The sequence below is a fragment of the Phallusia mammillata genome, chromosome 4 (assembly GCF_965637545.1).
Source record: "Phallusia mammillata chromosome 4, kaPhaMamm4.hap1.1, whole genome shotgun sequence".
NCBI classification, from domain to species: domain Eukaryota; kingdom Metazoa; phylum Chordata; class Ascidiacea; order Phlebobranchia; family Ascidiidae; genus Phallusia; species Phallusia mammillata.
The window spans coordinates 14,480,799-14,508,460 of NC_137255.1; the positions used below are offsets into that span (position 1 = coordinate 14,480,799).

Here is a 27,662-nt window from a genome sequence, read left to right on the forward strand (position 1 = left end):
GAATCTCTATTCTGTTATGGTGTCCGCTCTGCATTCAACAGTTCAACTTGTTCATTTTGGTTTTTGCGCTTGCATTCGCAGTGTTTATATACGCTTGAGCGCACACCAAAGTCATGGTATGAATCAAAGAAAGGATATTTATTTCAATGAAGATTCATACGGATTCTGTCGGTAAAAAATGTATAAAAATAACCAAATACTCTGGTACCGTATATTTGCAGTTAAATAGTCGTCTTTACCATATTAAAACAAGTTGTGTGGTGCCTTTACCGGTTAAAAAGGCAAGCGACATGCGACAACTGAAAGCACGCGCGACATCGCAAATTCAACAAGCACAAGTTGCTGAATATAACTAATGCTGACTGCTGAGCAGCGAGCACTGAGCAGTGTCTCTCTGAGTTGCTGGCTTGTCTTGTTTTCATGTTTGATATTGATAGGCATATCAGAAAGCTTACGTCTTTTCAATCATTAAGTGCTTTCTTTGCTATGTATACTGTTCTGTCCGAGTAAAAAAACTTTTTTATTTTGTTTGTTTTAACTTTTATTTGTTGAACCGCAATGTTAACAGTAACAAACACGTGTCATTGTATTTAGACATATTCAAGCTGGAGGATGACTTTCGTACACTTTGTTAACTGTATGGCGTTGGCCTATGCTCCCTATGTGGTGACATACAAATCTTCAATCCTGTAAGTTTTAACATTACTGTTTTGTACACCTGCATTAAAAAAGAAATAAGAAAACAAGTATTTGTAATATATCTTATGTTCCTCAATCCTTGCTATTAAGCTAAAATTGATGACTAACTTTAACAGCAATCAACTTGTATTTTTTTAATATTGTTGAAAGCGGTAAACTGGCATTATAGTTATTGTAAATTAAAATTATTGTGTGCTAAATTATAATCTTGGTTTGTTCTACAGGTCTGAGTACAGTGCCTTAATGAAAGTTTTGTTTGCTGGAATGGTGTACATGCTGACACAACTTGCAAAAATGTTGACTTTGGCCACTTTTTTTCCAACTTTGGAGCCAACCAGCTCTGGTGCAATCAATATTGTTGGCGAAGTTTTAAAAACAACTGTAGATATGGCTGACTTAGTAGGAATCTATTTTATTATCAATCGCACTGTAGGAAAACCCGAGCTGAAAGGCAAGTAGTGAAAGTGGGGACCTGGGAGTTTTAATGTTTCAATTTTTGTTTGTTTGTATATTGCAGTTCTTATTGCTGGTGTTGGTTGGGCCGGAGCTCAAGTTTTGTTCTCAAATTTTCTGTCTTTTTGGTTTGGAGCTCGTGGACTTGAATTTGATTGGAAGTATATTCAAATGGCTCTGGATGCCAACATCACCTTGGTAAAACAGTTTTTTAGAAAAATGTATTGATTTCACTGTTTCTCTTTTGGGTCCCTTTCCCATAAGTAACAAGAAGTTTTAAAGTTTGGGTGAAATTTAATGAATACATTCCATGCTTCTTACCACTTTTTGATTTTAAGAATCGTGGCACTATTTACATTCAATACTGACATCATTTTGCATTTACGCATTTGTGGAAACCCATTCGTTTCTGCTTGCAAAAAATTTAAACACCCTGTTGAAATTACTTAACAAATGTATCTGCTATGTATGTAAAGAAATGGTACATGTAAAAATACAACATAAATAATTTCAACACATAATAAACCCATTTTCTAATGTATGTTGTTCTCACATTTGGTACTGGTGTGTGTAAAGTCGCTTCATAGTAAAAAAAATGTGTAATAAATTTTGGTGTTTAGGTTCACATTATTGCAACTGCGGCACTGGTATGGACATGGACCAGGAATGATCTCAACCGTACACTGCTTCCTATGGTTACTGTGATGTTGGTATTCAGTGTTTTTCGTACAATCATTGCTGACATAATTGTGCAGTTGTTCTCACTTAACCCTTGGTCCTATTTATTGTTGAAAGCCATCATGACTTTTGTAACTGCAGCATTATCACTACAGTTGTATGTAGGCTTTACCGATATGTGATAATAATTTATGTACATGGTAAATTGGTTTTATTTACACAATGCTTCTCTGATGTGACGGTGATCTAAAACGAGTTGAACATCGCCTTGTCCAGTTTGTGATAATGTAAAAATGTTTTTGTTGTTGAATAGCATTCAGAAACGTTTTTTTGCAATACTATAATTACCAATATTTTGTCTATCAGTGTGCTTTATTGTGTAATATTATTGTTGTTGTTCAATGTGACAGAAAAATTCCTCTAAATTTAAACATTTTTTTAAAAATTAATTCCGGATATTGGTAGTGATGTGACGATACCAGGTTTTAAAGCGAGTACCGAGCACGAGTACCACATGTATATACCTTCGACACCGAGTACTTAAGTATAGTGTTGTACTTAGTTGTATATCACTGTCTAATTTATCTGCCATGGCCGGGGTACAGACGTGCACACACACATGCAGAAAAATGTAAAAAATGTCCACACGAAAGTGCATAAAAATATACGTAACCTTGCGGAACTTTTTCCCAATTTTGTGCTGTCCGAAGCAAATATTGGCAAAAAGTTGCCCGTATTCTTATGGTGTAAACCGGCGTTCGGTATCGAACTATGGCATCGAAAACTGAGATAAAATATTTCGATACCGAGTACGAGTATCGATACCACTGAAATCGTTCGATACCGAGTACCGGAAACTCGCCCCATCACTAGAAATTGGTTTAGACAGCATCAAATCAAAGAGTTGACGTTGTCGCTGGGCAGAGTTTTCTGTTTGAAGCGAATAGGTTGTATTTGTAAGCCCTGAAATCCGAAAGAAATGACGTCCACACCATTCTCTAATTTCAACGTCGACTCTGCGGTAAAATTTGCTAATTTTGGATCAATAATAAAAACGGTTTGAGCCCTTCTTGTGCGTTTGACAACTATTCAAGAATAGTTCTACAAGATATCAAAAAAACCTACACTCCAAATCGGTTTGTTCATTTTTATGTGCCGTTGCAGTCTTGCACCTATCTGTTGGATTTAGTCCGTTGAGAATGATAACAAACAAACCACCTGAACGTTCTCTAATTTTATACGCAAACTTCTAGATATGCACAAATGCGGTTCAAAAGAAAACCGGATTGTGTTTGTTTGTTATCGTTCTCAACGGACTTAACCAAATCCAAACTAGCCTACCTCTGTCGCCTGGTTGAATTTAGCGTATTCGAAACCCTGTGGCAAAACAAACAATGGACGAATTTTTTGAAAAAGGAAATCTCTATGGATTTTCCCGTTTCGGTAAGGTGTCGTTGCCTGAATAAGAAAGGGTACAAACTGAAACCTGATAGCAAAAAGGATATCTGTGCAGAATGTGTTGTCTCTGTTAACATCGAAGATGCGAACAATGTATGACTTTTATTCAATTGCAAATGAAAGTGACCTGAAAATGAACGCATCCAACAACAGTACATGTGAAGTTGGTACGTACGTGGGCTATATTTTTTTGTTCGTGAATCGGTAACATTTTGTAACTTAACAAGTGTGCTTGTTATTTAATATTTTCCACTGAATCCAAGCTGCTAAACTTGCATGGCGTTGTTATTGGTGCAAAAGTTTTAGATTTAGACGAATTGATAGAATACGTAGATTTTACATCGACCAAAAAATATGCAAGTTTAATAAAAAATATCTTAATAGCTATCTGACGTTTCAACTAATGCGAACAAATACTATTGTCTGAATAATATTTTTGTTGTATGAAGTTAATATATTTTAAAAGGCGATTCCGACAGTCCTAAACCAGTTTGGTTTTATTAGGAACAAACAAGTTATTCAAAATCACCTGTTGAATATAGGTCTTTTGGGTTCTGGCATATTCGCGGGCTATATCAGGTTAAATGTCCGGGTTTTGATTCGATCGAACCTCTTTAATGGTATTGCTTAAAAACACAAACTTTAAGGCAATTTAGTATCTCGTTTCAAAGTTATCATAAGATCGTTATATAGTCAAATTTTAACGAACATCGACCTAATAAGAGTTTAAACGCGACCAATTATACCCAATTCAAAAACAGTATTAAACATTTTTCTATTATGATGAAGTAAAGTTAATTTTTTATAGCTGACTTTCCCATTCGAACCCGAAGTAAAACTGGCAACATATTGCCATAAAAATGATACAGGCAAGAAAACCAATAGTTTTCACGTAGCCCAGCCGGGAACCTTTACACGCTGTAAGAAACGATTTATGCTTGTGACCAGATATTAAAGAATGTTGTTTACATTCTTATAAAAAGTGACATTTGCAAGCGCGGTTACTTGTTTGTTTCAAAATTCATGACTGTGGATCTACACACAAATAACACAATTAAGACTTGGTGACATACCAAATAGAAAGAAATATTTCTATAAATTAGTAAACTCATGGATCACAATTAAAATTCCTTTTAAGCTTGATTTATTACCATCCATTGCCCCGTCATGATAAAATTCTATCATATACTGTATTAACAGTTTCTAGATGACGCTGATCCCACCAATTAACAAATATCCTGTTTTATAACCACAAATATAATAAACTCTTACGATCATGTTTGTTAGTGTAGGCCTACTAAAATGTTTATTATATATACGGTGTTCATAAAAATTTTGCACGGCTTTAACCTTTTGTTTGTGGTTAGACGTGATCGCGCAAATGGCCACATATGGTGTGTTTATTGCTTGAATCGTTATTCGCCACGGAAAAATTTCAGTAAATGCATCTCTACATGGGTCATTTTAACAACGGTTGTAAAACAACATGCACTTAAAGTTTTGTTAAAAGCAATTGCGTTTTTTACTCAATTTGTAAAATGATACTTTTCGTAATGTTGCAATTTTTCTGATCAACCATGTGCCTGGTCTAACCCCTAAATGACTGTGTTTTTACCCAAATCAGAAAGGGGGGTGTATTTCTCAAAAATTGAGTGTTTTCCTCTAGAATAAAGGCATTTATGAATGTCATTTATACAATCGCTAAGGATCTATGCTAAGAAATATTTTTTTTTTGGTTTTCAAAACAATCTCGAATAATCACACGTTTTGGGAAATCTTTATTTCCAGGTTAAAATCAGTTGTGAGTTTTAAAAAAACAAATGCAACAATGGCAACAGAACAGGGAATGATTCCCAGAATCAATTTACCAGGATTTATAATCTCGAATAATGCTATTTTTTTATCCAGTAAACGAGGTTACTTCCACGGCCACCAACATCGTCGTTTCTGTTTTTATCGCAATTTTCTTCGTGGTGGGATCAGCGGGCAACATTCTTACAATTGTGGTGATTGCCATAAACAAGCCACTGCACACAATCTCCAATACATTCATACTCAGTCTTTGTGTGTCCGATTTGATTTCGGCAACAATCTGTTCACCACTATGGCTCTACAGACGAACATGGGGTTACGAAAACTGGAAAGCGGGAGAGTTTTTATGTAAGTTTACAAAATGCATTTTTGTTTAAGACGATTGCCAGAAAGACAAATTACAGAAAAAGAGACTTTAGAATCGTGACCATTCACTCGCGCGCCAACACGACGAACATAAAACCAGATGTTCTAATGCCGATTAGCTTTCGCTCACTTTTACACCGCCGAACTACGGTTTTTACCATTCAACGTTTTTGTGCCAGTGTCTTTCTCGTGTTCACTCTCTTGGTGTTATAAGATCGACTGTAACTGACATTACACTGATGAAACGTCGAGAAAGTCGATTCAGACGCTGTCCCCACGTAACGACTCGGTACTGTGCTTTAAAGCATTTCTATTAGCTGGTACACAAATAACTACCGTTTTTAAATTCACGAATAAGTGCTAAGGAAATTCAAATTTTCTTTTGACAAAAGGAAGTATTAATATGACGTAGCTCTAGCAAATTTGGCAAAATTTTCAGTGATGAAGAAAACATTGACAGGAAACGGTAAAACAACTGTCCAATTTAAGGAAATATTTACTATTCAAGGACAGTAAACAATCGCTAAGCGCACGACGTCCACGTAACAAACATAAGTGCAATGAAATCTTTACAACCTTGTCAATCTTTGTATCGTAAACCTGCACCGCAAGATTTTTTGGAAGGTTCGGGTTGTTTTCTAATGTGTGAAGGGCGCTTTCGAGTACAAGCATATGGCGATAACACGAAACCGAAATTCTTTTACAGTTTCACTTTATGCTCGATTGTAATTTCCCTGTTTACTTGTAACCGAAAGCTGGTTGACTTCCGCAGTCATAATCAGTGAATAACATGTAGCTTGGTGATTGATGGTGTCTTGGGATTATTCCAAAATTAGCTAAAATCAGTGGATCTAAACATTTAATTGCGGCGACCCCACTATACTAGGCAAATAATAATAACAAAGCTGTCAAAAAAGAGTTACGCGCCACTATTTCTATAGAAATAGTACTATTTTTATATTTGTGGTACTATTTTTATACCATATATGGTGCAGTGGTTTAAGCGACCACTTTCAGTAATGTAAACACAAAAAATGCGATAGTTAGAGTGGGTATAGCATAGCCCCACAGAAACTTAAAACACAAATACTAATTAAAATCATGCTATTAAAAACCTTGTGGTAACGATATCTATTGGTGTTGCATTGTGGCATGGAAACACAGACATTTCTGATCAGACAAAACAAACGGTAAACTGATAAATTTGACAATATCGATTATTACGATTCCATCATCACAGATGGCTCTCTAACCGTGTTGGTACAGTGCACGACAAACATATACACCCGTTAGTCACGTTAAACTAGCGATTCGCAAGCCAACAAAAACACCAAATCTGTTCAGCGGAAATGCCACCTGTAAATCGCTAAATGTCCCGTATAAAATCAACAAATTACTGTAACAAATAATGTCGTGCCTGGTTTTATTTTACCTGTTATTTTGTCCACGCTTGGGCCATTTTTTATTTCCGGTTTATGTCCGCTTAGTAAGAATTTTTGTATTCGTCAAGCATGCATTTATTTCTTGCAGGCAAGTTCTACTGGACAAGTGATTTCACGACGAGCTATGTGACTTCATTACACATCTTCTCCTTTGCCGGGTTGCGCTTTCTCGCAGTTAAACGCCCATTTATGGTCCCGAAAATTCAAATGAGGGTCGTGTTGATGTATATATGCTGTCTGTGGCTTATTGCAATTGCTGTCGCGATTCCGATGATGACCTTTGTGGGTGTGTGTAAAGATGGGGGTAAGGCGAAAAATGTGAATACATGCTTTCGGACATACATCCTTATCTACGCTATTATTCTTCGCATAGTTTTTGTCGAAAATGCTTCTAGTATAGTTTCTTTGACACTTAGTTAAGTTTTTTTGTAAATGGAGGTTTTAGGGTAAAGGTGGAAATGCGACGTTTCTTCATTTCAAGCTACGAGTAATTTGATTACGATATAAGGCAAATTTAATAGAATGTAGTTGCACCTTCAACATTATTTTTTTAATTTAAGCGAAATACTTTTTAATCCTGAAACCATTGATCGCAACTAAAAACTAGTGATGAACCGGATCGGCTAAATTTCGATTCGGCCAAAACCGATAATTCGGCCGAATCAACCGAATCATTTATGACGTCACGCTAAGTGGTAGGCTACGCTTTTGACATGAAAACATAAGTTTATCTATCAGGCAATTAGTGCAGAATGGTTGTGTTTCGTCCTCATTTTAGTTCTGTGGGGTTTAACATAGCCTTAAGCATAATTTGCCGCCCGACAATGAATTACTGATTAGTTGTCTGCAGATGGAAAAACGATAATGTGTCAAAAAATACAATTATTTACGGGATTTTCGTTGGTACAAAGCAGAAGAGACACGCTTAACGCTTTAAATGTGTGTTCGTAAAAGATTCGGTTTCGGCCGATTCGCAACAAATTATTCGGCCGAAACCGAATCTTTGCAAAAGTGGCCGATTCGGCCGAATAAATTCGGCAAACCGAATATTCGGTTGATCTCTACTAAAAACCGGTACATGTTATAGTTAACAGAAAGTATGGTTCAAGTTGGCCATCGTGTTCGATCATCGATAGACTTGATTCTAACGATAAATGTTGCGTTGAGCAATATCACATCTACATGGCCATTACCAGTCCCATCTTCTTTTACGCTCCGGAGATGCTTGTTGTGGTTTTCTCAATTTTAATTGCAAAATCACTGATTCGAAGGAGAAGGTACGCTCGTGTTCTTTAATTGATCTGACTTTACATCTAATGACAATTCCACGCATACACGAAAGTATATGCATGGATGGTCTACAAGTACAACACCATTTCGCTTTATTTTGTAGATGGCGGCAAAGGCTTCGCCATCCGTTTCAGTGTCCCAGTCCCACTGGACCGGATCCCAGTCCAACAATTCGCGGTCCCGTGGACAACAACAATCTGCCGGACATTGTTGTCGAGGCTAACAGTAGTCAAATGGCGGCAGGTCAGCAGGTGGTCACAAGCGTTGAAGATATTTCACCGATCGGGCATCGGTACGCAGTTTCGAAACTAAACCGCACAATGTCTGAACCGTCGCAAAATCAGCACCGGGAAACGCACTACAGTAATTTGCAGAAGGCCTTTTTGCAGCTGAGCTTAATAGTGGTCTCTTTCGTTATCGGTTACATCCCAATGACAGTTTACCTGCTTTGGACGACATTAAACCAGAACATTGATGCGGCTGGGACCGATTATTGGTTCGGTGTTGCATCTTACTTCTGTCTTCGCTTTAGCGAGTGCATGAACCCACTGATGTACAATCTGGGTTCAACCAACTTGAACCAGGCATCGAAACGGTTGCTTCGGCGAATCTTTTGCCGCCAGGAACGTCCACATTTTACTGTACATTAAATAAACCTCTTGTTCTCTGTGAAGTTACGCAAATCGGGCGTAAATACCTCAAAATCTTTGAGAAAGCAAACGTGTCTTTTGTTGCTAAGTAACAATCGTGCGAAACGTATTTGCAATATCGCCATTTATTTATATTTAAAACATGTTTGCTGACTAAACGAAACGCGGTTTTGTATGATATATAGCAATGTGTCGATAATTTTATATATTTTAACCACTGTAATAAAACGCGGAACTGCAGTAAATTGATTAAAGTGCCCCATGATCGAAGTTAGCTAGAAGAGTCACGCGTCTCCGAGATCAACGTTTTCAATATCCGTTTCCACACACCACGTCTTGTGATAATAATCGGATTAATAATAAGTTGACTTCCCGTGGGCGAGTATAAAAGCACCAGGAACCAAATGAGAAGTCATCAGTTGAATATTCGACTCGACCAAGTCAATAGTAAAGTGCGAGAAAGTAAAAGGAGTTTTGCTTTGTGTTCAAGATATGCCATTATATTCTGAAGAAGGCGTCTTCTATGCGACGGCGAATCGTCGGTTATTTCAAACAGAAATGGTAAAATGCCATGTAGAATGTTTGTATGAACCAAACAGATTTCAAATGCAATTTAATGCAATTTAAAATGCAATTAAAATAAGGCCTGGCTATTAATGCAAAATTTATCTATTCAGATTTAAATTGAATAAATTATTGTCTCATTGAAATGAAAAGCCCGTGCAGCATCATAATCATAGCCTTTATGGCAATCTTCTGCAAGAAGGTGAGTGCTCAGTTTCCTCGCGCTTGTGCAACGTTTGAGGCGATCGTTTCCCACGAATGTTGTCCGCTTGTGGGCGGTATTGGGTCTCCGTGCGGCGAAATTGAAGGTCGAGGATCGTGTCAGAATATTGCAATTGATGATCTGCCACACGGTAACCAATATGTTTTGGTTGGAATTGATGATCGCGAAAGATGGCCAGAACGCTTCTTTAACAGGTTTGTGCCACGGCATCATACATTTCCATGATATACATAGTACTAATAGTGTGTATTATGTACATACAGATCCTGTGTTTGCAATGGAAATTTCGGCGGATTTGATTGTTCCGGATGCAAATACGGTTGGCAAGGCGACGATTGTCAACAACAGAAGCCGGTTACCGTGCGAAAGAACATTTTAAATATGACCACTGACGAGCGCAACACCTTTCTTGACATTTTGGACCAGTCAAAAACTGCTGTGCATCCAGATTACGTTATTGCCCGGGACCATTACAGGTATTTCGACAAGCAAACACAAAACAACAAAAATATTCGATTGTTGTCTTTTCAAATAGAAACATCCTATTTAGCAAAACACTTTTACAAATGCTAACGTATTTTTATTGTAAGACATCAGATTTTAGGCATAAAAATCTACCTAAAAATAACAAACTCAAGAGAAGTTCCGTACAGTGATACTTTTTCTAACGTGCTTTCCCAAACAGAAATCTCATTCCTGAAAATGGCACTCAACCCAACTTCATCAACGTTTCCATCTACGACCTTTTCGTCTGGGTTCATTACTACTCTGTGCGTGACACACTTCTCGGTGCAGGTCAGGCATACACCGCCATCGACTTCTCACACGAGGGGCCAGCTTTCCTGACATGGCATCGAATGCATTTGCTCGGTTTCGAAGCTGATCTTCAGCGTCTATCGGGGGATCCGACATTTTCTCTTCCATACTGGGACTTTGCTGTTGGAGGTAAACTGTCATATTGCTTTGCAGTTGATGGAAGCTGCTGCAAATTATAACGTAATGCATAATGATGCCCAACTTAAACTCTGTGGCTTAAATGACTTAACACCAGGAGTGTTTTTGATGAAATAGTCAAAATATTTTTCAATATTTTACAGGTTCTGAATGCGACATCTGTACTGATGAGTTACTTGGTGGAAGAGATCCAGCCAATCCCAATCTTCTCAGCCCCAACTCAAGATTCGCTGATTGGGATGTTGTTTGCCTCAGCCTTGATTGGTTTAACGACAATATCAAGCTGTGCAATGGGACAGCTGAAGGTGAGATTTCATTCCTTATTAAATTTAAGTAAAAATAGGCATGTTAACAAAGCGTCTATTTTTCGTTAGGACCTATCCAACGTAACCCAGGAGGTAACACCGATCGTCCAGCCGTTCAGTCTCTTCCCAACCCCGAGGACGTTGCAAGATGTGTCCAAGTTGATACATACGACACTCTTCCCTTCTTCTCTGATTCGGCCGGAAGCTTCCGCAATGCACTTGAAGGTAAAATAATCCTAAACGTTTCTTACATAAAATGTTGTTGGACGGGAAATTTCGGCCGGACCTGCAATTTCAACACGAAACGGGATTTGAATCGTAGTAAATGTGTTGATTGGTTTAGGTTACTCTGAGCCTGATGGCGAGTTCGAGATAGGAGTTCGAACTCTTCACAATCTCGCTCACTTGTTCTTGAACGGAACTGGAGGACAAACTCATGCTTCAGCCAACGACCCGATATTTGTTCTCCTGCACACATTCACTGATGCCATATTCGAAGAGTGGATGAAACGGTTTGAACGTTGTTGGTTGCAGAACCTTACTAAGAAAAAACAAAAATAACCAAGATCCTTCTATTTGCATTTTACACGTAAACCTATTGGTCAATATATGCATTTTCATGTAAAGTGTTGCTAATTTGTTTGCAACTTGCAGATCTAATGCGACAACAGCTGATTATCCAGTGGAAGATGCACCGATCGGGCACAATCTGGACTTTAACATGGTCCCATTTTTTCCACCTGTAACAAACCGAGAAATGTTTGTCCCTGCTGACCAACTTGGCTACAGCTACGCCGCCGAATTTCCAGGTAAGCAGAATAGTTTTGTATTTAGTAATTGTAAGTATTTCTACGTGACGTTTTGGACCACAGGTTCCGATTTTATAAAACGTATACGTTGACTTAAAAAACGTTTTTTTTTCATATAAAAGATGCAGAATCCTTGGAGTCAGAGCCATCTTTTATCTGGGCGATTGTCGGCGTTTCAGCCTTTGTTGTCCTGGCGGCACTGGTCGTCGTTCTGGTCAGTTCGTTAAAACGTTACCGCCAAAAGAAGAAGGAAGACAGTCTCTACCAAAGTCTCATTGAAGACGATGCGAACAAAGGCGTCAAATATACAGCATAACATAAATCTTGTCATCACAAAACAGAAACGCCCAATTTCTCTGTTATAAAACGCATATTGTATGTTGTCACAAAATAAATTTAATGATAAAATGTATGAATAGGAAATGTTATTTGATGCATGTTTTGTGTCGCATTTCGAAATGTTTGACGTGCTTATTATGATGTGCCTATGTTTTTGCTCCAAATAAAACTTGCTTGGAATAAAATGGTGGTGTCCAATCAGTTGTTATCTTTATTTGTATGTGCATTTTTTATAGTTTAGGCACTTTTAATGATTAAGTTAATTGTATTGAAACATTGTGAGGACCAGGATCGTTCACAGTTCGAAACTATATATCAACTTAGAACATGTTTTATTTCCGCAGAACACCCTAAACTAGTGGACATAACATTTTAATATTCATACTATACGCCAGTGCTGCGTAAGGGCGCCACGAAAAAAGTTAGGGAAGCACTACAAAATACGCATGTGAAAAACATACTTTGCCAGTAATGTCTCTATTTTTCCTTTGCTGTGAATTGACACTTTACTGCACAATATTTTCGCCATTCCAATAGATTTGAGGCTTGCAACAATAAGTATTTGTGAAGATAATTTGCTAAGTATGAAGATGTTACCGAGTATCACAAGATATAAGTATCGCAAAAATTTAACATCAACTTTACTTCCACAATAACTTGCATGCCTGTGTGTCATTTATTGACAAACCCTGTATTAGGATTTGCGACGATAGACCTCTATGAGTGTTTTCTCGCCTTTCATTGACTTAAAAAAGAATCAGAACGAAAAGTTAACAACATAAGGGTAACTTTATTTAAACGTAACCACAAGATTAACAGATGAATATTCTCATTTTCACACACACATATGCATAAACAAAAGTTTTCAAAATGCATGAAGGGTGCCGTATAGTAACCGAGGTTAAGAACCTCAAGATTAATGCGTCGAACAATTTCACCCATGTTGTATAGAACATGGTTTAAAGGTAACAAGGTATTTTCTTTCAGCACAGGTGTTAAAAATATATGTTAAACAGCGGTTGTAGTCCCTGTGCCCACACTTAACACGTGAACCTTTTTCCTATATAATGTCGTTTTTCATAACCTTGTTTTTTTGTTTTCGTTTTGCCTATGATTATACGTTTTTCTGTAAAGCGCTCCGTCTGTTCATTAGCACATGATTGTGGAATTTTTCTATAAATCAAAGTCTCATCGATCTACTTTTTACTCTCGTCTGTTCATTACTTTTTACTCAAGGGTCAGAGGATTAATTTCAATTATTAAATTAATATCTACGTTTTAGGTTATTATGTGTACCAGAAAACCAAATAGACAGAAACAAATAAAAGGATAATTAACAAAAAACGTGGTATATTACATTTGAATGTTCATAGTGACCATTTCATTATCGCGTCTGTGCACAAATAACAAACATAGAAAAGGTTCGGAAACATATTGATAATGCCTGAAACTGATTTGTTACCCGGCAAAGTAAAAATAATGTAGACGAACACGTATCTACTATAATGGTCGGAATCTTAACCGCGTGAAACAACTTGTCACGACAAACAAACAGCCCAAAACAAAATGTCAATTTTCGATAGTTTGGTTTCAAACTGAAATGAACTTTCGATTTTTGGTATAATTGGTGGTTTTGGCCTTTAATGTGAGGCTATGTACAAAACTGCCTTTGAACACAATGAATGCTACCAGTGGAGACAAAGACTTATAAAGTTGGTATCACCCCTGAAGCGTCGATGCAGACCAGCAATCAAGGCACACTCATATAGAAACCATAGTACGCCAGGCCTATTGAAGGCGTAATACCGAATCGGCCGTTCACCAAGCTTTCCATGTGGCAAAATTTAGCCTGCGCTGGGATTCAAACTCACGACAGGAGTTATTCCGGGACTCGCGCTCGTGGATAACCCGGCGAAAGTTGAATCACAAGCACCGTTGCCTGCCTCGCATGCTGCACATGTCAGCTTCGTAGTAGGGGATCGCCCAATCGGCCAGTAATCATGCTACAGCGGTGTAGAATTGTTGCAGATTAAAGTCCATTCCAACAGTCCGAAAACTAGGTTTCTTCAATTACGTTTTTCCCACCAGAATAAAAGTTAGTGCACTAAGCATGCTTGTCATGTTCAAAATGGTAAAACACATGGGTAACATCTCTTGATACTCAGCCCTTCGTTTTGTTATTGCAGGAACGTTTACATATTTTGATTTGATGTCTACTCAGCACGAAAGTGTTCGCACTGGCCAAAGTCACGTGTCACTAAAATTCTCATTATACCCCAATAGTTTGACATCAATCCGATTAACTTACTATTAAATATCCGTTTCCTACTTTGCAACGCCGCTTGCATTGGAAGTCCCGTGACAAAATCGGATTACGAATCTATACTTGACATCCCGTTTACGAGTATAAAAGCAGAAGCGACCCACAGTAAAGTCATCAGTTGCTCGATCGCCCTCGATAAAGCAGAAGGTCCTTTCAACTAATAGCTGTGCATGGTCAGTGACATGCAAGTTGCAAAAGAAAGAATGTTAAAACAGTTACATCAGAAACATAAATGCAAGAGGTGACTTTTGTCTGATGACAATTTTTGTTTTAGGTTTTAGAATTCGTTATAACGTACAACTTAACACAATGGCAAATCTGCTTGCACTTGTTCCTTTCGCTGTAGTGGCAATCTTCTGCCATACAGTGAGTGCTCAGTTTCCTCGCGCTTGTGCAACGTTTGAGGCGATCGTTTCCCACGAATGTTGTCCGCTTGTGGACGGTATTGGGTCTCCGTGCGGCGAAATTGAAGGTCGAGGATCGTGTCAGAATATTGCAATTGATGATCTGCCACACGGTAACCAGTATGTGTTGGTTGGAATTGATGATCGCGAAAGATGGCCAGAACGCTTCTTTAACAGGTTTGTGCCACGGCATCATACATTTCCATGATATACATAGTACTAATAGTGCGTATTATGTACATGCAGATCCTGTGTTTGCAATGGAAATTTTGGGGGATTTGATTGTTCCGGATGCAAATACGGTTGGCAAGGCGACAACTGTCAACAACAAAAGCCGGTTACGGTGCGAAAGAACATTTTAAATATGACCACTGACGAGCGCAACACCTTTCTTGATATTTTGGACCAATCGAAAACTGCCGTCCATCCAGATTACGTTATTGCCCGGGATCATTACAGGTAAATATAAACTCTTTTACTGATTTTTTTCTTCAAAACATCCCCCAAAGAAATATTATTACTTGTTGTGGCCAAATTATCAATTCTTAATGGCCTATTTTCAAAAATATATGTCATCGTTTTTCCAGAAATCTCATCCCTGAGAACGGCACTCAACCCAACTTCATCAACGTTTCCATCTACGACCTTTTCGTCTGGGTTCATTACTACTCTGTGCGTGACACACTTCTCGGTGCAGGTCAGGCATACACCGCCATCGACTTCTCACACGAGGGGCCAGCTTTCCTGACATGGCATCGAATGCATTTGCTCGGTTTCGAAGCTGATCTTCAGCGTCTATCTGGAGACCCGACATTTTCCCTTCCATACTGGGACTTTGCTGTGGGAGGTACAATAACCCATCTTTGGTGGTTCTCGTTAAACAATCACATTTGGTAGTTAGAAGAATAAACTTTAACAAAACAAAAAACAAAAAAACTTCAACAAACACGTAATAAGTTATATAGCTTTTTTACAAAATATATCTTTTTACAGGTTCTGAATGCGACATCTGTACTGATGAGTTACTTGGTGGAAGAGACCCAGCCAACCCCAATCTTCTCAGCCCCAACTCAAGATTCGCTGATTGGGATGTTGTTTGCCTCAGCCTCGATTGGTTTAATGACAATATCAAGCTGTGCAATGGGACAGCTGAAGGTGAGATTTCATTCCTTGTAAAGCAGTTTCGTGTCATAAAAATAAGCGCTCCAAGTAATATTTGTTTCTACATTAGGACCAATCCAACGTAACCCAGGAGGTAACACCGATCGTCCAGCCGTTCAGTCTCTTCCCAACCCCGAGGACGTTGCACGATGTGTTCAAGTTGATACATACGACACTCTTCCCTTCTTCTCTGATTCGGCTGGAAGCTTCCGCAATGCACTTGAAGGTAAATAAAGTTTAAAATTAGATTTAAATTTGGTTTCGATTGTTCAAAGTTCCAAGCTTTCATTTCAACACATCAGCGCAATGTCGTTACTTAGACTTGGTAAAAATTATGTTTAGGTTACTCTGAGCCCGATGGTGAGTTCGAGATTGGAGTTCGAACTCTTCACAATCTCGCTCACTTGTTCTTGAACGGAACTGGAGGACAAACTCATGCTTCAGCCAACGACCCGATATTTGTTCTCCTGCACACATTCACTGATGCCATATTCGAAGAGTGGATGAAAAGGTAACATTCAGAAGTGATGTCAGAAACTGTTGATGTCCTTGTAGTTCAAACTAAGTCAAATTAAAACCAACATTCCAACTAATCTAAAATATCCATTTTAATAATTTGTCTTTTGAAATAACTCATCTGTATTTAAAAGTCTTGCTAATTTATTTGTAACTTGCAGATCTAATGCGACAACAGCTGATTATCCAGTGGAAGATGCACCGATCGGTCACAACCTGGACTTTAACATGGTCCCATTTTTCCCACCTGTAACAAACCGAGAAATGTTTGTCAATGCCGACCAACTTGGCTACAGCTACGCCGCCGAATTTCCAGGTAAGCAGAATAAATTTTGGATTTAGTAGTTGTAAGTATTTCTGTGTGACGTTTTGGAGCACAGGTTCCGATTTTCCGTTGACTTAAAAAACGTTTTTTTTTATATAAAAGATGCAGAATCCTTGGAGTCAGAACCATCTTTTATCTGGGCGATTGTCGGCGTTTCAGCGTTTGTTGTCCTGGCGGCACTGGTCGTCGTTCTGGTCAGTTCGTTAAAACGTTACCGACTGAAGAAGAAGGAAGATAGTCTCTACCAGAGCATTATCGAAGACGACGCGAACAAAGGCGTTAAATACACAGCATAACATAAACCTCAGCGTGTATTTCTTGCAAGTTGAACGCTCTCGTATATCGAATTGTTGACGTACTTACATTATTTTGGCTTAGTTGTTTACCAAACCAAGTGATTTGTACTTTTGCTCAATAAACATGCTTTGTGTGTACTCACTGGCCAATGTTGTTTGCGTATACACGTACCACCAGGAATCCCTGACTCGGTTGGATTGTAAACGGTAGTCATGGATTAACTCGACGACAGTTTGCCAAGAAAACAGAGCGCTGATGAAAAGGAGTTGGCATGCGGGATTGCTCCTTGCTTTGTCTTCGTTAATCCGATCTCCTCTGCAATATCAACACTGGATTACTCACGGCTTTTTGAGTGGCGTTGGTGAGTAAACTGGATCGTGTATCGAAAAACCAAAACCGAAGCCCTTTCTTAGGATCGCAATTGCGGACGAGGCGTGTGAATGTGTGGGCACGCGCCGCCACGTTTGCCTGTCAGTCAAATCGAGTTGCAACAGTACAGCTTTCCCTGGCTGCACTAGGTAGTAAGTGACGGACTAAAAATGTTGCTCGTTTGCCAAAGATTTGTAAATTAAAATTCAGTTTAAAAATATTTCCAATTATGCAATTAAAGGACATAATCACAATGATCTACCTAGATTATGTTTAGCTCCACTTTATTTTAAGACTTATGCTTTGTCCTAATAGTCAGTTGACACGAAGAATGGCAGCGCAGTTAATAGCTACAATGCAGATTTATTTATGGTTATCATAATAATAAAAGGAAGCTGGCTCTTACTTCCGAATTCAATCATTAATTTAGCTTTAGCACAATGTAAGAAAATGAGATTAGATCGACTAATCGCCCAAAATTGAAGCTGGATATCCAATAAATCTGATAAGCGATGGCACGGCATTGAGAGGTGGCTGTAGCTCGTCATCAATATGCGCAAAACAATAGCGCGACACAAACTGGGAGGAGATTACAATGTGGAGGGCGGGCGAATTGTTACCGGGGAACATTCGCCGCGTGGTATGGTGTCATCTGACGCGCTGCTCCGACTATTTTGAAACAATAAGAACGGGGTGACAATGGGCAAAACGACATGGGTCGATTGCTCTGCAATAACCACAGAAAAAGCTTCGTTTCTGCCAAAGCCGACCCGCGCATAATTTTCCATAGTCGTCAGTCGCTTGGGTTTATTCGCAAGGCACTGGTAATCAAAAGGTCGCCTGCAGGTCCCGCAAAGGTTTTATACAAGATGTTATTGATACGATTGGTTGGTAGTGCTTTTGTTTTTCAGATCGGGTACCAGCCTGTTTATAGGAAACTCAATGTCATAGGTTGTCCTCTGGCCCACCGCTCGCTCAGTTTGTCACACAGGTTTGCTTTGCGAGTTATGCTACCCTGCTAACCTGTGCTGCTCGAAAGTCGAAAGCTAACTACAATTTGGATTACGTTACCAAACTGTGAATTGTTGCTGCGGAAATGCCAGCCTTGTTGCCAGAAAATACGTCTCCAGACTTGAGGAGCAGCAGCTTAGCACCGAAGGAGCCTTACCACATCCCTGGGTAGGTACTTTGTGGGGTGTAGACGGACAGTGTCAAAACACTGTTCTGTTTTCGTTTTGATATAAAGTGGTGGTAAAGAGCACCTTTATTCTATAGAAAACATGTCAAACATTGCAAGCAACAAAATCCTCTACGTATTAAAGATTACAAAACAGAAAATATAATATGTAGCATTGGTGGAGTTTTGACGAAGATATTAACGAGACCCTATTTTCACTTAAAACTTTCGTCAAAACTTTGTTTCCAGTTACATGTCAACATGTGAACACAAAAACACAGTTGGCATCAAAATATCGAAAACTACTTATAAATTGAAAAAAAAAACTGTTTCTAGAAGCTGCAAAATTTATAGACGAGACAAAACATTTTTTTAAAATAACATTTTGCCTATAAAATAGCATATATAAAATGTCCTTTTCAGCAGTTCGATGGGTAATAAAAAGGCGTAACTACACAACGCCGCACAATAGGATCAATCGACGGGCACGCATTGTTTGTGATTCTCTTTTGTTACCGGTACACAACTATCACTGTTTCCGTGGCGTTTAAATAATGTCGCGCCTATACGAGAAATCACCCTGCGAAACAACTCCTGAACTGTTTTGTTCGTGCAAAAAGTGAATGAGCTCTAAAACAATTTGGTAACGTTAGTGTGATCATGATACAAACGTCCGTATTCAACTTTTAAAACTCTACAGGTATGCAGGCCACAAACCCCAGTACAAGTATCAGTGTAGTGAAACGTTTGGAAACTGCACTCACCGATTGCTGCTTTCACCTGAGGTGAATCAATCCAGCAACTCGGTTCTTCGTCCAATCGACCCACCACCACGTTCACAAACTGTACCTCTGGGATTTCATGATGTTCCCAAGGTTGGTTTAGGGCAGGGGTTCTAAACCTTTTTTGAAATTTTTTTATACCTCTTTATGAATTTTGTCTGTCAGTGGTTTTTAACCTTTTATGCATTTTTTCGTACCACTTGTGTGACTGAGCAGCAGTAAATATAAGTGTTGTAGTTGTAAAGTAAACTTGACAGCACCATTTTATCAGCTTCTATTAGCATATATGCAGGAAACTTTCTTAACCATATATGAAATGTATATTTGTAAGAAATGACTAAATAATATTAGTTTTGACATTTTGATATCGTATTTGTAACGTCTGACTTGGTGGTTCGTATACCCCCCTAATGGTACAGTTCCATTTGACTTACAATTTTAACCCTTCAAAGGCTGTATACAATTGTTCAACTACAGTCATTTCAAAGATGTTTATTGCACTCAATTTGTCTGAAACTTTACTTAATCTTTTAGAAGAAAAGAGGATACACACTAAACTTGTACAGACGTACATAACTGATATGTTTTACTGTGTCTTAAGGCTGTTGTTCTTTGAAATGTATTGAAAAGGTTGTAACATAGGTTGGCCCAATTGAGAGATTCGTTGTGTTAAATAATAAAACATACCGCTTAGCTTGGCCAAGAAGAGTATTCCATCCACGACTTGTTGACCAAGCGTCGGGAAAGAGTTGGTGATCAGCTTTTCAAACCCAACATGAGATCAGGATACATGGGTAACATTTAAACACCCATCATTTGACTTTAGTTTTTACATCAGGTCCTTTCTTTGATCAGGTTTCGTTCCTAAGGCTCATTTTTCAAGTTACCACGCGAAAACTTTCCCGGACCTTTGCAACGAAGCTCTGCGGGACTTTAACGCCGATCAAGCAAGGCACCAGGCAAAACTTCAGCAACTCAGCAGAGCACTGCGCTCTCAGCAGACTGACAACCTAACCAGCGCTGAACGACAAGTAAATTTTGTTTTGTTTTCCGGGCATTCAATGTTCTACCATTTCACTGGCACCATAAGAAAAAGGCTATGAAATTGCTTAAACTAATTTCAGATGCTGGGTACCCGGCATTCGCTACCTCTCAGAACTGTACGGAACGATTTCCCGCCTTTTGTGTCGAAAGACGCTTACCAACGACACGAATCGCCGTATTTTTTGTCTACCGATCATCCGATGAAAAGTTTCAAATCAGGTAACAAATATTATTTGTTGGGAACATGGAACTAAACTATCATAATTATTATAAAACGCTTCTTAGTGTATATTTTATTGTGGTGTTTAAATTGTGCTTTATGTTGCCTAGGGTTTGCCGGCCACGTTCCATTTTACAAAGACCTCGGCGGTCACGGTTTTCCTGTCGTGACCAATAAAGCGTTAAAAGAGTTTTCTCAGGAACGAGAACGCCTAATAGGATCCTTAGAAAAACCCCTCGAGTCCGGATCCATGATTCAGCCAAGACCACCCAAGAAAACACCGACGTTTTCGGGTCCACAGAGGAATAGAATCTTTTTGATTGATTCTGGAATCATTCCCAGATACGCTGGATATGTCCCAGGTAGCTTTAATAGTAAATGTTACTGTTTTAAAATCTGATTGCAGCTTGTTGCAGCCTGGTATACCGAAATAATAAAACAGGTACTAACACTATAACTCGCGTCAGTCGCACATTTAGCTAATTTTTGATAGGTGGCGCAAAGAGCACAAATCCTATTGAAAACAGTATGTCTCAAAATATGCTGACGGTTAGTGCTATTAAGATTGGCGTTAGGTATGATCATTAAAAATTCAGTTAAACTAACTTTAAAATGTAGTTCTTAATGTAAAATTTTCAAAAACCTACTTCCCAACCCTACCCCTCTTTAGCCGATAAATAAATAATTCCTCTCCTGCGCCACCGATCGAAGATTTGCTAAATGTGCGGTTAACGTGAGTTATGGTGTTTATACCTCTACCCTAAATTATAATTAATTTTCTTGACCCAGCTAGATCAGTTAAAGTTTGTTTCTGCTTGGTGACTTGGGTGAATCCAAGCTACTTACAACAAATGAGATTCAAGTTATTTTAACTTCAATATTTTAGTGGTAAATTATAAACCATGAATTGATGTTGTATAAAATGAATGCGAACAACAAAGTGTCAAACTCTCAAATAAACAAACACCAGTTTCAAAACTGCACTTGGCACCACAGCTTTCACTATATTGTAAACTTGCATTTAAGTTATCACGTTTGGTTTGAAGTCGAAAAATGTCATTAACGTAGTCTTAGATTTGTTTATTTGTTTAAAAATATCATATTTTACAGGACAAAAATTTAGATTCGGGCATACGTTTGCGGATGGAACGAAAAACCCAATGAACTTAAAACCCAGTGAGGCACCAGCAATTACGGCAACATCGTAATGTTTCACCAACTGCAGATAACTGTTGTCCAGACACTGTGATTGACTCATATTGCTATAGCGTCCCCTGTTATATTTAAGCCACTTTGGTTGTAACCTGCATAGATTTGTTGCGTAGTACTAATTGATAACTTTTAATGACCCATTCTATTACATAACCCCTCTGTGTTGCTCAATTTAAATTTGTATTAATGTGTCGTCTGATGTAACGTTAATTGTTAATCTGTCAAGTATGAGTTGTAACGAAACTCGCAAGGCTAACAATGTGAACTCAATTAACATCACTTTGCTCATTTACATCAGAATTAGTAACAATTTTATGAAACTCTATTTCGACAGACATTTGAACTAAGGCACAATAGAAAACTGCAGACACTTTTCTCAACTGTTTTCATCGCACGCACATAGGCTGTTTTTCTGTAATTATAAATTAACAATATAGATCGCAAAATAAATGTTGAAATGTGTGTGTATGAAATACATTCTCGACTTGAGACGTGATCTAAAATATCAGTAAGATACACAATCACATAGGGGACGCCAAAGTACATAAATCAATCGTCTTGCATAAATACTAATTTATTTAAAATTATTTTAAAACGAATGATAAATTGGATCTAAAAACAACGCGTTTGCGATTAGAAACACTTCACAACAAGCAAAAAACAAAAATGGCGTAAATGCATTAGAGTGTCAGGAAGGTCGTACAGATCCAAATCGACCTTTTTGATCTCATGACTCGAAAAAGTTGCAACGGTACTGACAAGAAGTGGTAATACGCTAAACATCTCTTTTTTAAGGACGATGTAATGACATGTATCGCGTTTGCGTTGGGCTCGGCACATGCAGAAAAAAATAAGAGAGAAAAAGGTGAAGTCAGGCTATATGCCATATCACTGTGTAATGAAATGTGTAATATGCTTACGAAGGTGCAAAATAAATTAAATTGTAAAACAGACAAGTTTGAAGAAAACAATTTGTGTAAAAGTTCATTAGGTCTTGTGTAAACATTTTACAACAGGTGGCAAATCTCATTTTAATAAATACATGTGTATCATTACGCTAAAGGCGTCGAACAAGTAAGTTATGATTTATTTCGCAAAAAGTCCCACTTTCATATCGTTTAGTTTTTAAAACATTCATTGTGTCGGGGAATACCATTAAAACATGAGAACAAATCTAGAAGTGTTGCAAAAACGACTCTTTCCACATCTCCTGTTAAACAATTATCATAGGTACAGAAAACAATATACACCTAAATCCTAACAAAAAAGATTGTGACATTGTAAAACGTACTATGTACCGCGACGTGAAATAAAAAATGTAAGGGTTTGTTAAGTTGGTTTGTAAAAAATCTGGCCTTTCAATAACCGACGTCGAAGTTCACGCCACAACATTGAACGCTCGAGGGAAGAACCACTGAGCACCGAGCGATTTTCCTGCGCCCTTCGATGCAAGTAAGGAAGCACCTCATCCACTGGACCAAATGGGACGTACTTGAACACGCGGTGACCAGCTTGCCCTAAAATGTTTACAACAGTAAAGGTAAATAGGTTGGACATTTACTTACTAATAGGAATTGGCCAAAACTGTGTTCTGTTAGTTAGAGCATGGGACATTTTACATTAAAGGTCAGTGCTCGGTCGAGCATGCTCGGTGTATTGTGACGTCACAAGTTCCTCATGTAGCGACTAGGTCAAAATTGCAATGCTGCGAGTACTCGGATTCTGGCTCGGTTTGACACAACACTACTCACTATCGTAACAAACTTGATCTAAAACGAAAGCTAATTGAAAGGTGCCGGCCTAGAAAAGAGATTGCTCTTGGAGATTTTTTCAGTGAGTGTTTATTACAGTTTTGCAAAAAAAGACCACAACCCAACCAAGGTCGAGAACTAGGTCGACGCAGCTGTTACTCCAATAAAACATTACGTGAAGATGCAATTAGTAAAGTAAAGTTGCACGTTGCCACTCAACTAATCGATTAGCACGTTGGGCCGAGCAAACACCAACAGCTGTATTCGGCAGCTAATAAGTTTAGCGCTAACAACCGACATACACGGAACGCTATTAAAAAGTAGGATAATCATGTTGTTGCTTTTGCGAACTACAAACGTAGTCAACTTCATGATATTCACTTCCCTGATAGAAAATACAAAGTTTTGGCAGACATTTTCGAAATCCCATGACAGCTTATCACGACCTTCGAAGCATTTTGGTGAGAAGTCCAATACTTTAGGCTTTGATGGTGTTATTGATCTTTGCCGATTCAAACTATGAAGCACAACATTGAAACTTACCTAAAGGAAACGTAATATGATCGCACATGCCCAGAAGTTGGCCGAAATAAACTTGATGCTGCATCTGTGGGGTTAATTCCAGATCATGGATGCTGCGCAAATAACAACAAACGTGCGTTGACGATAAATGCAATGAAATGGTACTGAGTACATGGTAGTAACTCACGTAGAGAGTGCGTATTTTACACTGTCCTCGTTATGCGATGCAAACATAACGTCAGCTTTTCCGCCCTGTTTAATGTGTTCGAGCATGATCTTCAACAGCTTGTTGTAATTTCTGCAACGTAACAAGTATGTGACTAACGCGGCTTACCTTACAACGCAACAACATACAAAACTGGACGACCATAATGATAACTAGTCATCAATCTATACATCCTCAAAGTCAAAAATTGTTACTGCTGTTTCTACCATTTTTGCAAACAATTTGTGTTTGCCTAATTTAAATGCCATTTAAAATATAGTTGAGCAATTGTGTGTTACCTTCATTTGTAGACAAATTTGGAACATTATTTAACTGTTAATATTGCCAACTGTAAAGAACCAGACTGCTGTACACAAACTATCAATGTCCTAATTCATAACACAACAACAATATTCCCACCTGTTTGTATCCTCATAACTTGGTTGAATTGGATCATCATAGCTTAGTTGTTTTGCCCTTTCACGCTCATGTTCCATATAAGCACCACGAACTAGTTTCAAACCAAAGTGAAAGCCTTCCCTTTGTGATAAAGCAAGGTCAGTGCAGAGATTGTCTTCAGCACTCTGAGAAAAACAAACAGATTTTAAAATTGCAATACACTTTGGACATTGAAATAACCTAACTTAAAACATATTTCACTATGAACTTCCTGTTGACTCAAACATTTTACACAAAGAAGTAAAATTTTGAACAACCTTTAGGTAGCACTGATAAGTGTTCATTATGACTGTTTTCTTGCGATTGAACTTCCTCATCATTTCCATGACAATACGGCTTATGGCAGGCTGGAAATAAGTTTGTTCGGCATCAATCATCAACCTAACATTCTTTTCAAGTGCTCTTTGTGCAAGTGCATCAACGCGTATTAACATTCTTTTCATCTGTGCCTCTTCCTCATCTGTAAACTTGGGTAGCAGTGATTCTTCATCACCTGTCTAAATGCCACAGTATTCTGTCATTGGACTGCTGGTGTGTTTATGAAACAACATCTCTGAGTGTCTCATATATAAGAGTAAATGATATCATGAAATGGTCAATAGGTGAGCCATCCTAAATGTTTATTTTTTCACAAAACACTTTCAGGATTTTAAAATACGTTTCATATAATATTGACCATCGTGGATACAATTTCACAATTTTGAAAGCCAAATTTTTGGACCAAAAATAGTTTTTGACTGTTTTTTTAGTTTTTGAGTGCTATATCATTTTTTGTTTACAAGAAAAGTCTGTCTCAACTCTAAAACTAAAAACATTCACGCAACAATAAAAAATAGTATACCTCAGGGTTAAGAACTACAAACAGGTCAGAAAACTTGCGATGTTTGGCAATCATTTCGTTCCAGTCAAGAAGATCAACATAGCCAGAGTCATCTCTATCCATCCAGGTAAACCACTTTTGTGACTCATCACGGCTCATCAAAATTCCCAGTTTAGCAGCTTTTGTCTGAATCAAAATTGCTGATTGAAACCTTTATGTCACATGACTTACTATGCCGCATTTAATTGGAATGTATCAGGCAAGACTTTAGTAAAGCAAGTCAAAAATGCATGGCAGAAAACAAAACAATCATGGTAAAGACACAATTATACCTCAAATCGCAATTGGTCAAATTTTCGATCAACTAGGTTGCCTTCTTTTCCACAGAACCTTTCAAATAGTTTTTGACCTTTTGACAAAACTTCAGAAAATTGTAGCTGCAGAAACGTGCAAGAATGCAAATGGAAAAAGTTAGTAAAAAATCATTCAAGAAAAGTTGAAATTTGAACACTACATGAAGCAATCAGCATTCTACCATACAAAGCATTGAAGCTGTAAATAAATTGACTACCATAACATACCAAAAACTGGGGCCTTCCTAAAGCTGTAAGTTTTACTGCAGCAAAACCACCATCAGTGGTTGCTCCAACAGCATCAATGCACCTGCAGAAAACAATTGCAAAATTTGTTACAATGTTTTAACAGAAATTATTACAATATTTTAACAGAAAACATATTTGTAAACCTACTTCAAAAATATATTCATATTATCGTCACATTTTGCTTCTCCTTCATAAAAGTAAGTTCGAGCACTGACAACTTTCTTGCGTCTATCGCTAAACTCCCTGTGTGGTTGGTAACGATCCATAGTTTCATATTCTAAAAAAATTAACATTGACTGACTTTTTGCAGTCATATTCTCATTGTGGCATGTATTTGCCAAATCAATGGCAAAAATTACTCAAAAATTACCAGGTGTAACATTTGATTTGCATGAGTCCATTTCCAGTTTTTCAGCTTTTTCCTCTGACAAGTCTTCCTCAACAGCATAGTCCAATATTGCTCCTACCCCATGGGCAGAAAGTTTATCTACAACACCCTAAAAATAAAAAAAGTACCATTCAATCATGTTGCTGCTATGAAACAGCATTGTTGTCCAAATACTGACCCTAATTTCATCCTGGTTTTCTCCAGCTACAAAGTGTCCATAAAAGCTCATATTCATTGATTTCTTGAACAGCCATTTTCCTGTCACCTTTTTCATGTATTTTGAAATCTAAAAAAAACACAATAAAACGATGTTCACAAATCATTTTAATGTTGATAAAACTAAATGACAAATGAAACTTACAGTCATACCATGTTCCACCAAAAATCCAATCGTGCACAACTGGAAAACCATTGCTGCTCTAAAAATTTCATAGTTCGATTTGCTTTTGTATGCCTCTACGATGTTTGTAAAATCAATGTCCCAAGGAACCTCCTGTTTATGTGCAACATTATTGGCATCCTTTGGTTGTGCAACATTAGTTCCAGATAATTCTGTCTTGATGGACACGTTTCTGTTTTGTAATGAGTGATTACTTATATACAAGAGTCGTGATTGTCTTGTGGGAAGTACAGCCACAGGTATACATCTTTGAGTAGGCTTTAGCAGCTTGATTCCATGATTAAAAACAGTTCTATGCATTTATATGTTTTGTTGAACAAATACAAATCACTACAGTGTGCAGGCTTACTTTGTGTCGTTTAAGTTTCCTAGGAACCTATCATGTTAGCTAACAGAAAGTAAAAGAAATAATTAGTTGAAATAATTTAATTCAAAAATAACCAAACCTTTTTTCGTTGCGCCTACATTAACATCAAAACGTTGTTACTCTTTCAAGCCAAAAAACACAATTGCAATTCTGATCTATCCTTTACAACCAAATGTTAGTTACATAAAAGCCGAAACAACATGCATTTTTGCTCAGTACCAGAACAATCCCTTAACGTAAACGATCGCTGTGTGCCACTCTCTTTAGCCCCAGTGA

At 38.0% G+C, this 27,662-nt stretch overlaps 6 protein-coding genes across 7 annotated transcripts; 5 read left to right on the forward strand and 1 right to left on the reverse strand.

Moving 5' to 3' along the window:
* The first annotated feature begins 354 nt into the window (after positions 1-354).
* On the forward strand, positions 355-2,286 carry LOC145224313 (BOS complex subunit TMEM147-like). Its single transcript, XM_080090780.1, has 5 exons — positions 355-506; positions 595-689; positions 924-1,150; positions 1,217-1,350; positions 1,773-2,286. The coding sequence occupies exons 2-5, from the start codon at positions 613-615 to the stop codon at positions 2,010-2,012; spliced, it is 678 nt and encodes a 225-aa protein (XP_079946906.1). The 5' UTR covers positions 355-506; positions 595-612; the 3' UTR covers positions 2,013-2,286.
* Positions 2,287-2,364: 78 nt separating this feature from the next.
* On the forward strand, positions 2,365-9,058 carry LOC145223497 (5-hydroxytryptamine receptor 2B-like). The gene is made up of 5 exons (XM_080089911.1): positions 2,365-3,455; positions 5,197-5,448; positions 6,997-7,212; positions 7,996-8,185; positions 8,302-9,058. Exons 1-5 carry the CDS (start codon positions 3,371-3,373, stop codon positions 8,846-8,848), a joined length of 1,290 nt encoding a protein of 429 aa, XP_079946037.1. The 5' UTR covers positions 2,365-3,370; the 3' UTR covers positions 8,849-9,058.
* Positions 9,059-9,505: 447 nt separating this feature from the next.
* LOC145224995 (5,6-dihydroxyindole-2-carboxylic acid oxidase-like) lies at positions 9,506-12,240 on the forward strand. Its single transcript, XM_080091639.1, has 8 exons — positions 9,506-9,829; positions 9,899-10,111; positions 10,321-10,580; positions 10,733-10,894; positions 10,964-11,119; positions 11,238-11,406; positions 11,549-11,703; positions 11,826-12,240. The coding sequence occupies exons 1-8, from the start codon at positions 9,558-9,560 to the stop codon at positions 12,017-12,019; spliced, it is 1,581 nt and encodes a 526-aa protein (XP_079947765.1). The 5' UTR covers positions 9,506-9,557; the 3' UTR covers positions 12,020-12,240.
* Positions 12,241-14,609: 2,369 nt separating this feature from the next.
* On the forward strand, positions 14,610-17,205 carry LOC145225021 (L-dopachrome tautomerase-like). Its single transcript, XM_080091661.1, has 8 exons — positions 14,610-14,946; positions 15,016-15,228; positions 15,357-15,616; positions 15,763-15,924; positions 16,001-16,156; positions 16,273-16,441; positions 16,608-16,762; positions 16,874-17,205. The coding sequence occupies exons 1-8, from the start codon at positions 14,621-14,623 to the stop codon at positions 17,065-17,067; spliced, it is 1,635 nt and encodes a 544-aa protein (XP_079947787.1). The 5' UTR covers positions 14,610-14,620; the 3' UTR covers positions 17,068-17,205.
* Positions 17,206-18,312: 1,107 nt separating this feature from the next.
* Positions 18,313-23,127, forward strand: LOC145223111 (ciliary microtubule inner protein 2B-like). The gene is made up of 7 exons (XM_080089450.1): positions 18,313-18,616; positions 19,315-19,489; positions 20,091-20,190; positions 20,252-20,427; positions 20,521-20,659; positions 20,771-21,022; positions 21,771-23,127. Exons 1-7 carry the CDS (start codon positions 18,534-18,536, stop codon positions 21,866-21,868), a joined length of 1,023 nt encoding a protein of 340 aa, XP_079945576.1. The 5' UTR covers positions 18,313-18,533; the 3' UTR covers positions 21,869-23,127.
* LOC145223109 (proline dehydrogenase 1, mitochondrial-like) lies at positions 22,431-27,405 on the reverse strand. Of its 2 annotated transcripts, XM_080089447.1 has the most exons (12): positions 26,981-27,405; positions 26,798-26,905; positions 26,602-26,728; positions 26,379-26,508; positions 26,211-26,292; positions 25,962-26,066; positions 25,651-25,815; positions 25,067-25,306; positions 24,771-24,934; positions 24,333-24,443; positions 24,167-24,258; positions 22,431-23,389 (listed from the first exon to the last, which is right to left on the reverse strand). In XM_080089447.1, the coding sequence occupies exons 1-12, from the start codon at positions 27,317-27,319 to the stop codon at positions 23,202-23,204; spliced, it is 1,851 nt and encodes a 616-aa protein (XP_079945573.1). In that variant the 5' UTR covers positions 27,320-27,405; the 3' UTR covers positions 22,431-23,201. The 2 variants fall into 2 exon arrangements, with proteins under 2 accessions (XP_079945573.1, XP_079945574.1); XM_080089448.1 differs by lacking the exon at positions 25,962-26,066.
* Between the last annotated feature and the right edge of the window lie 257 nt (positions 27,406-27,662).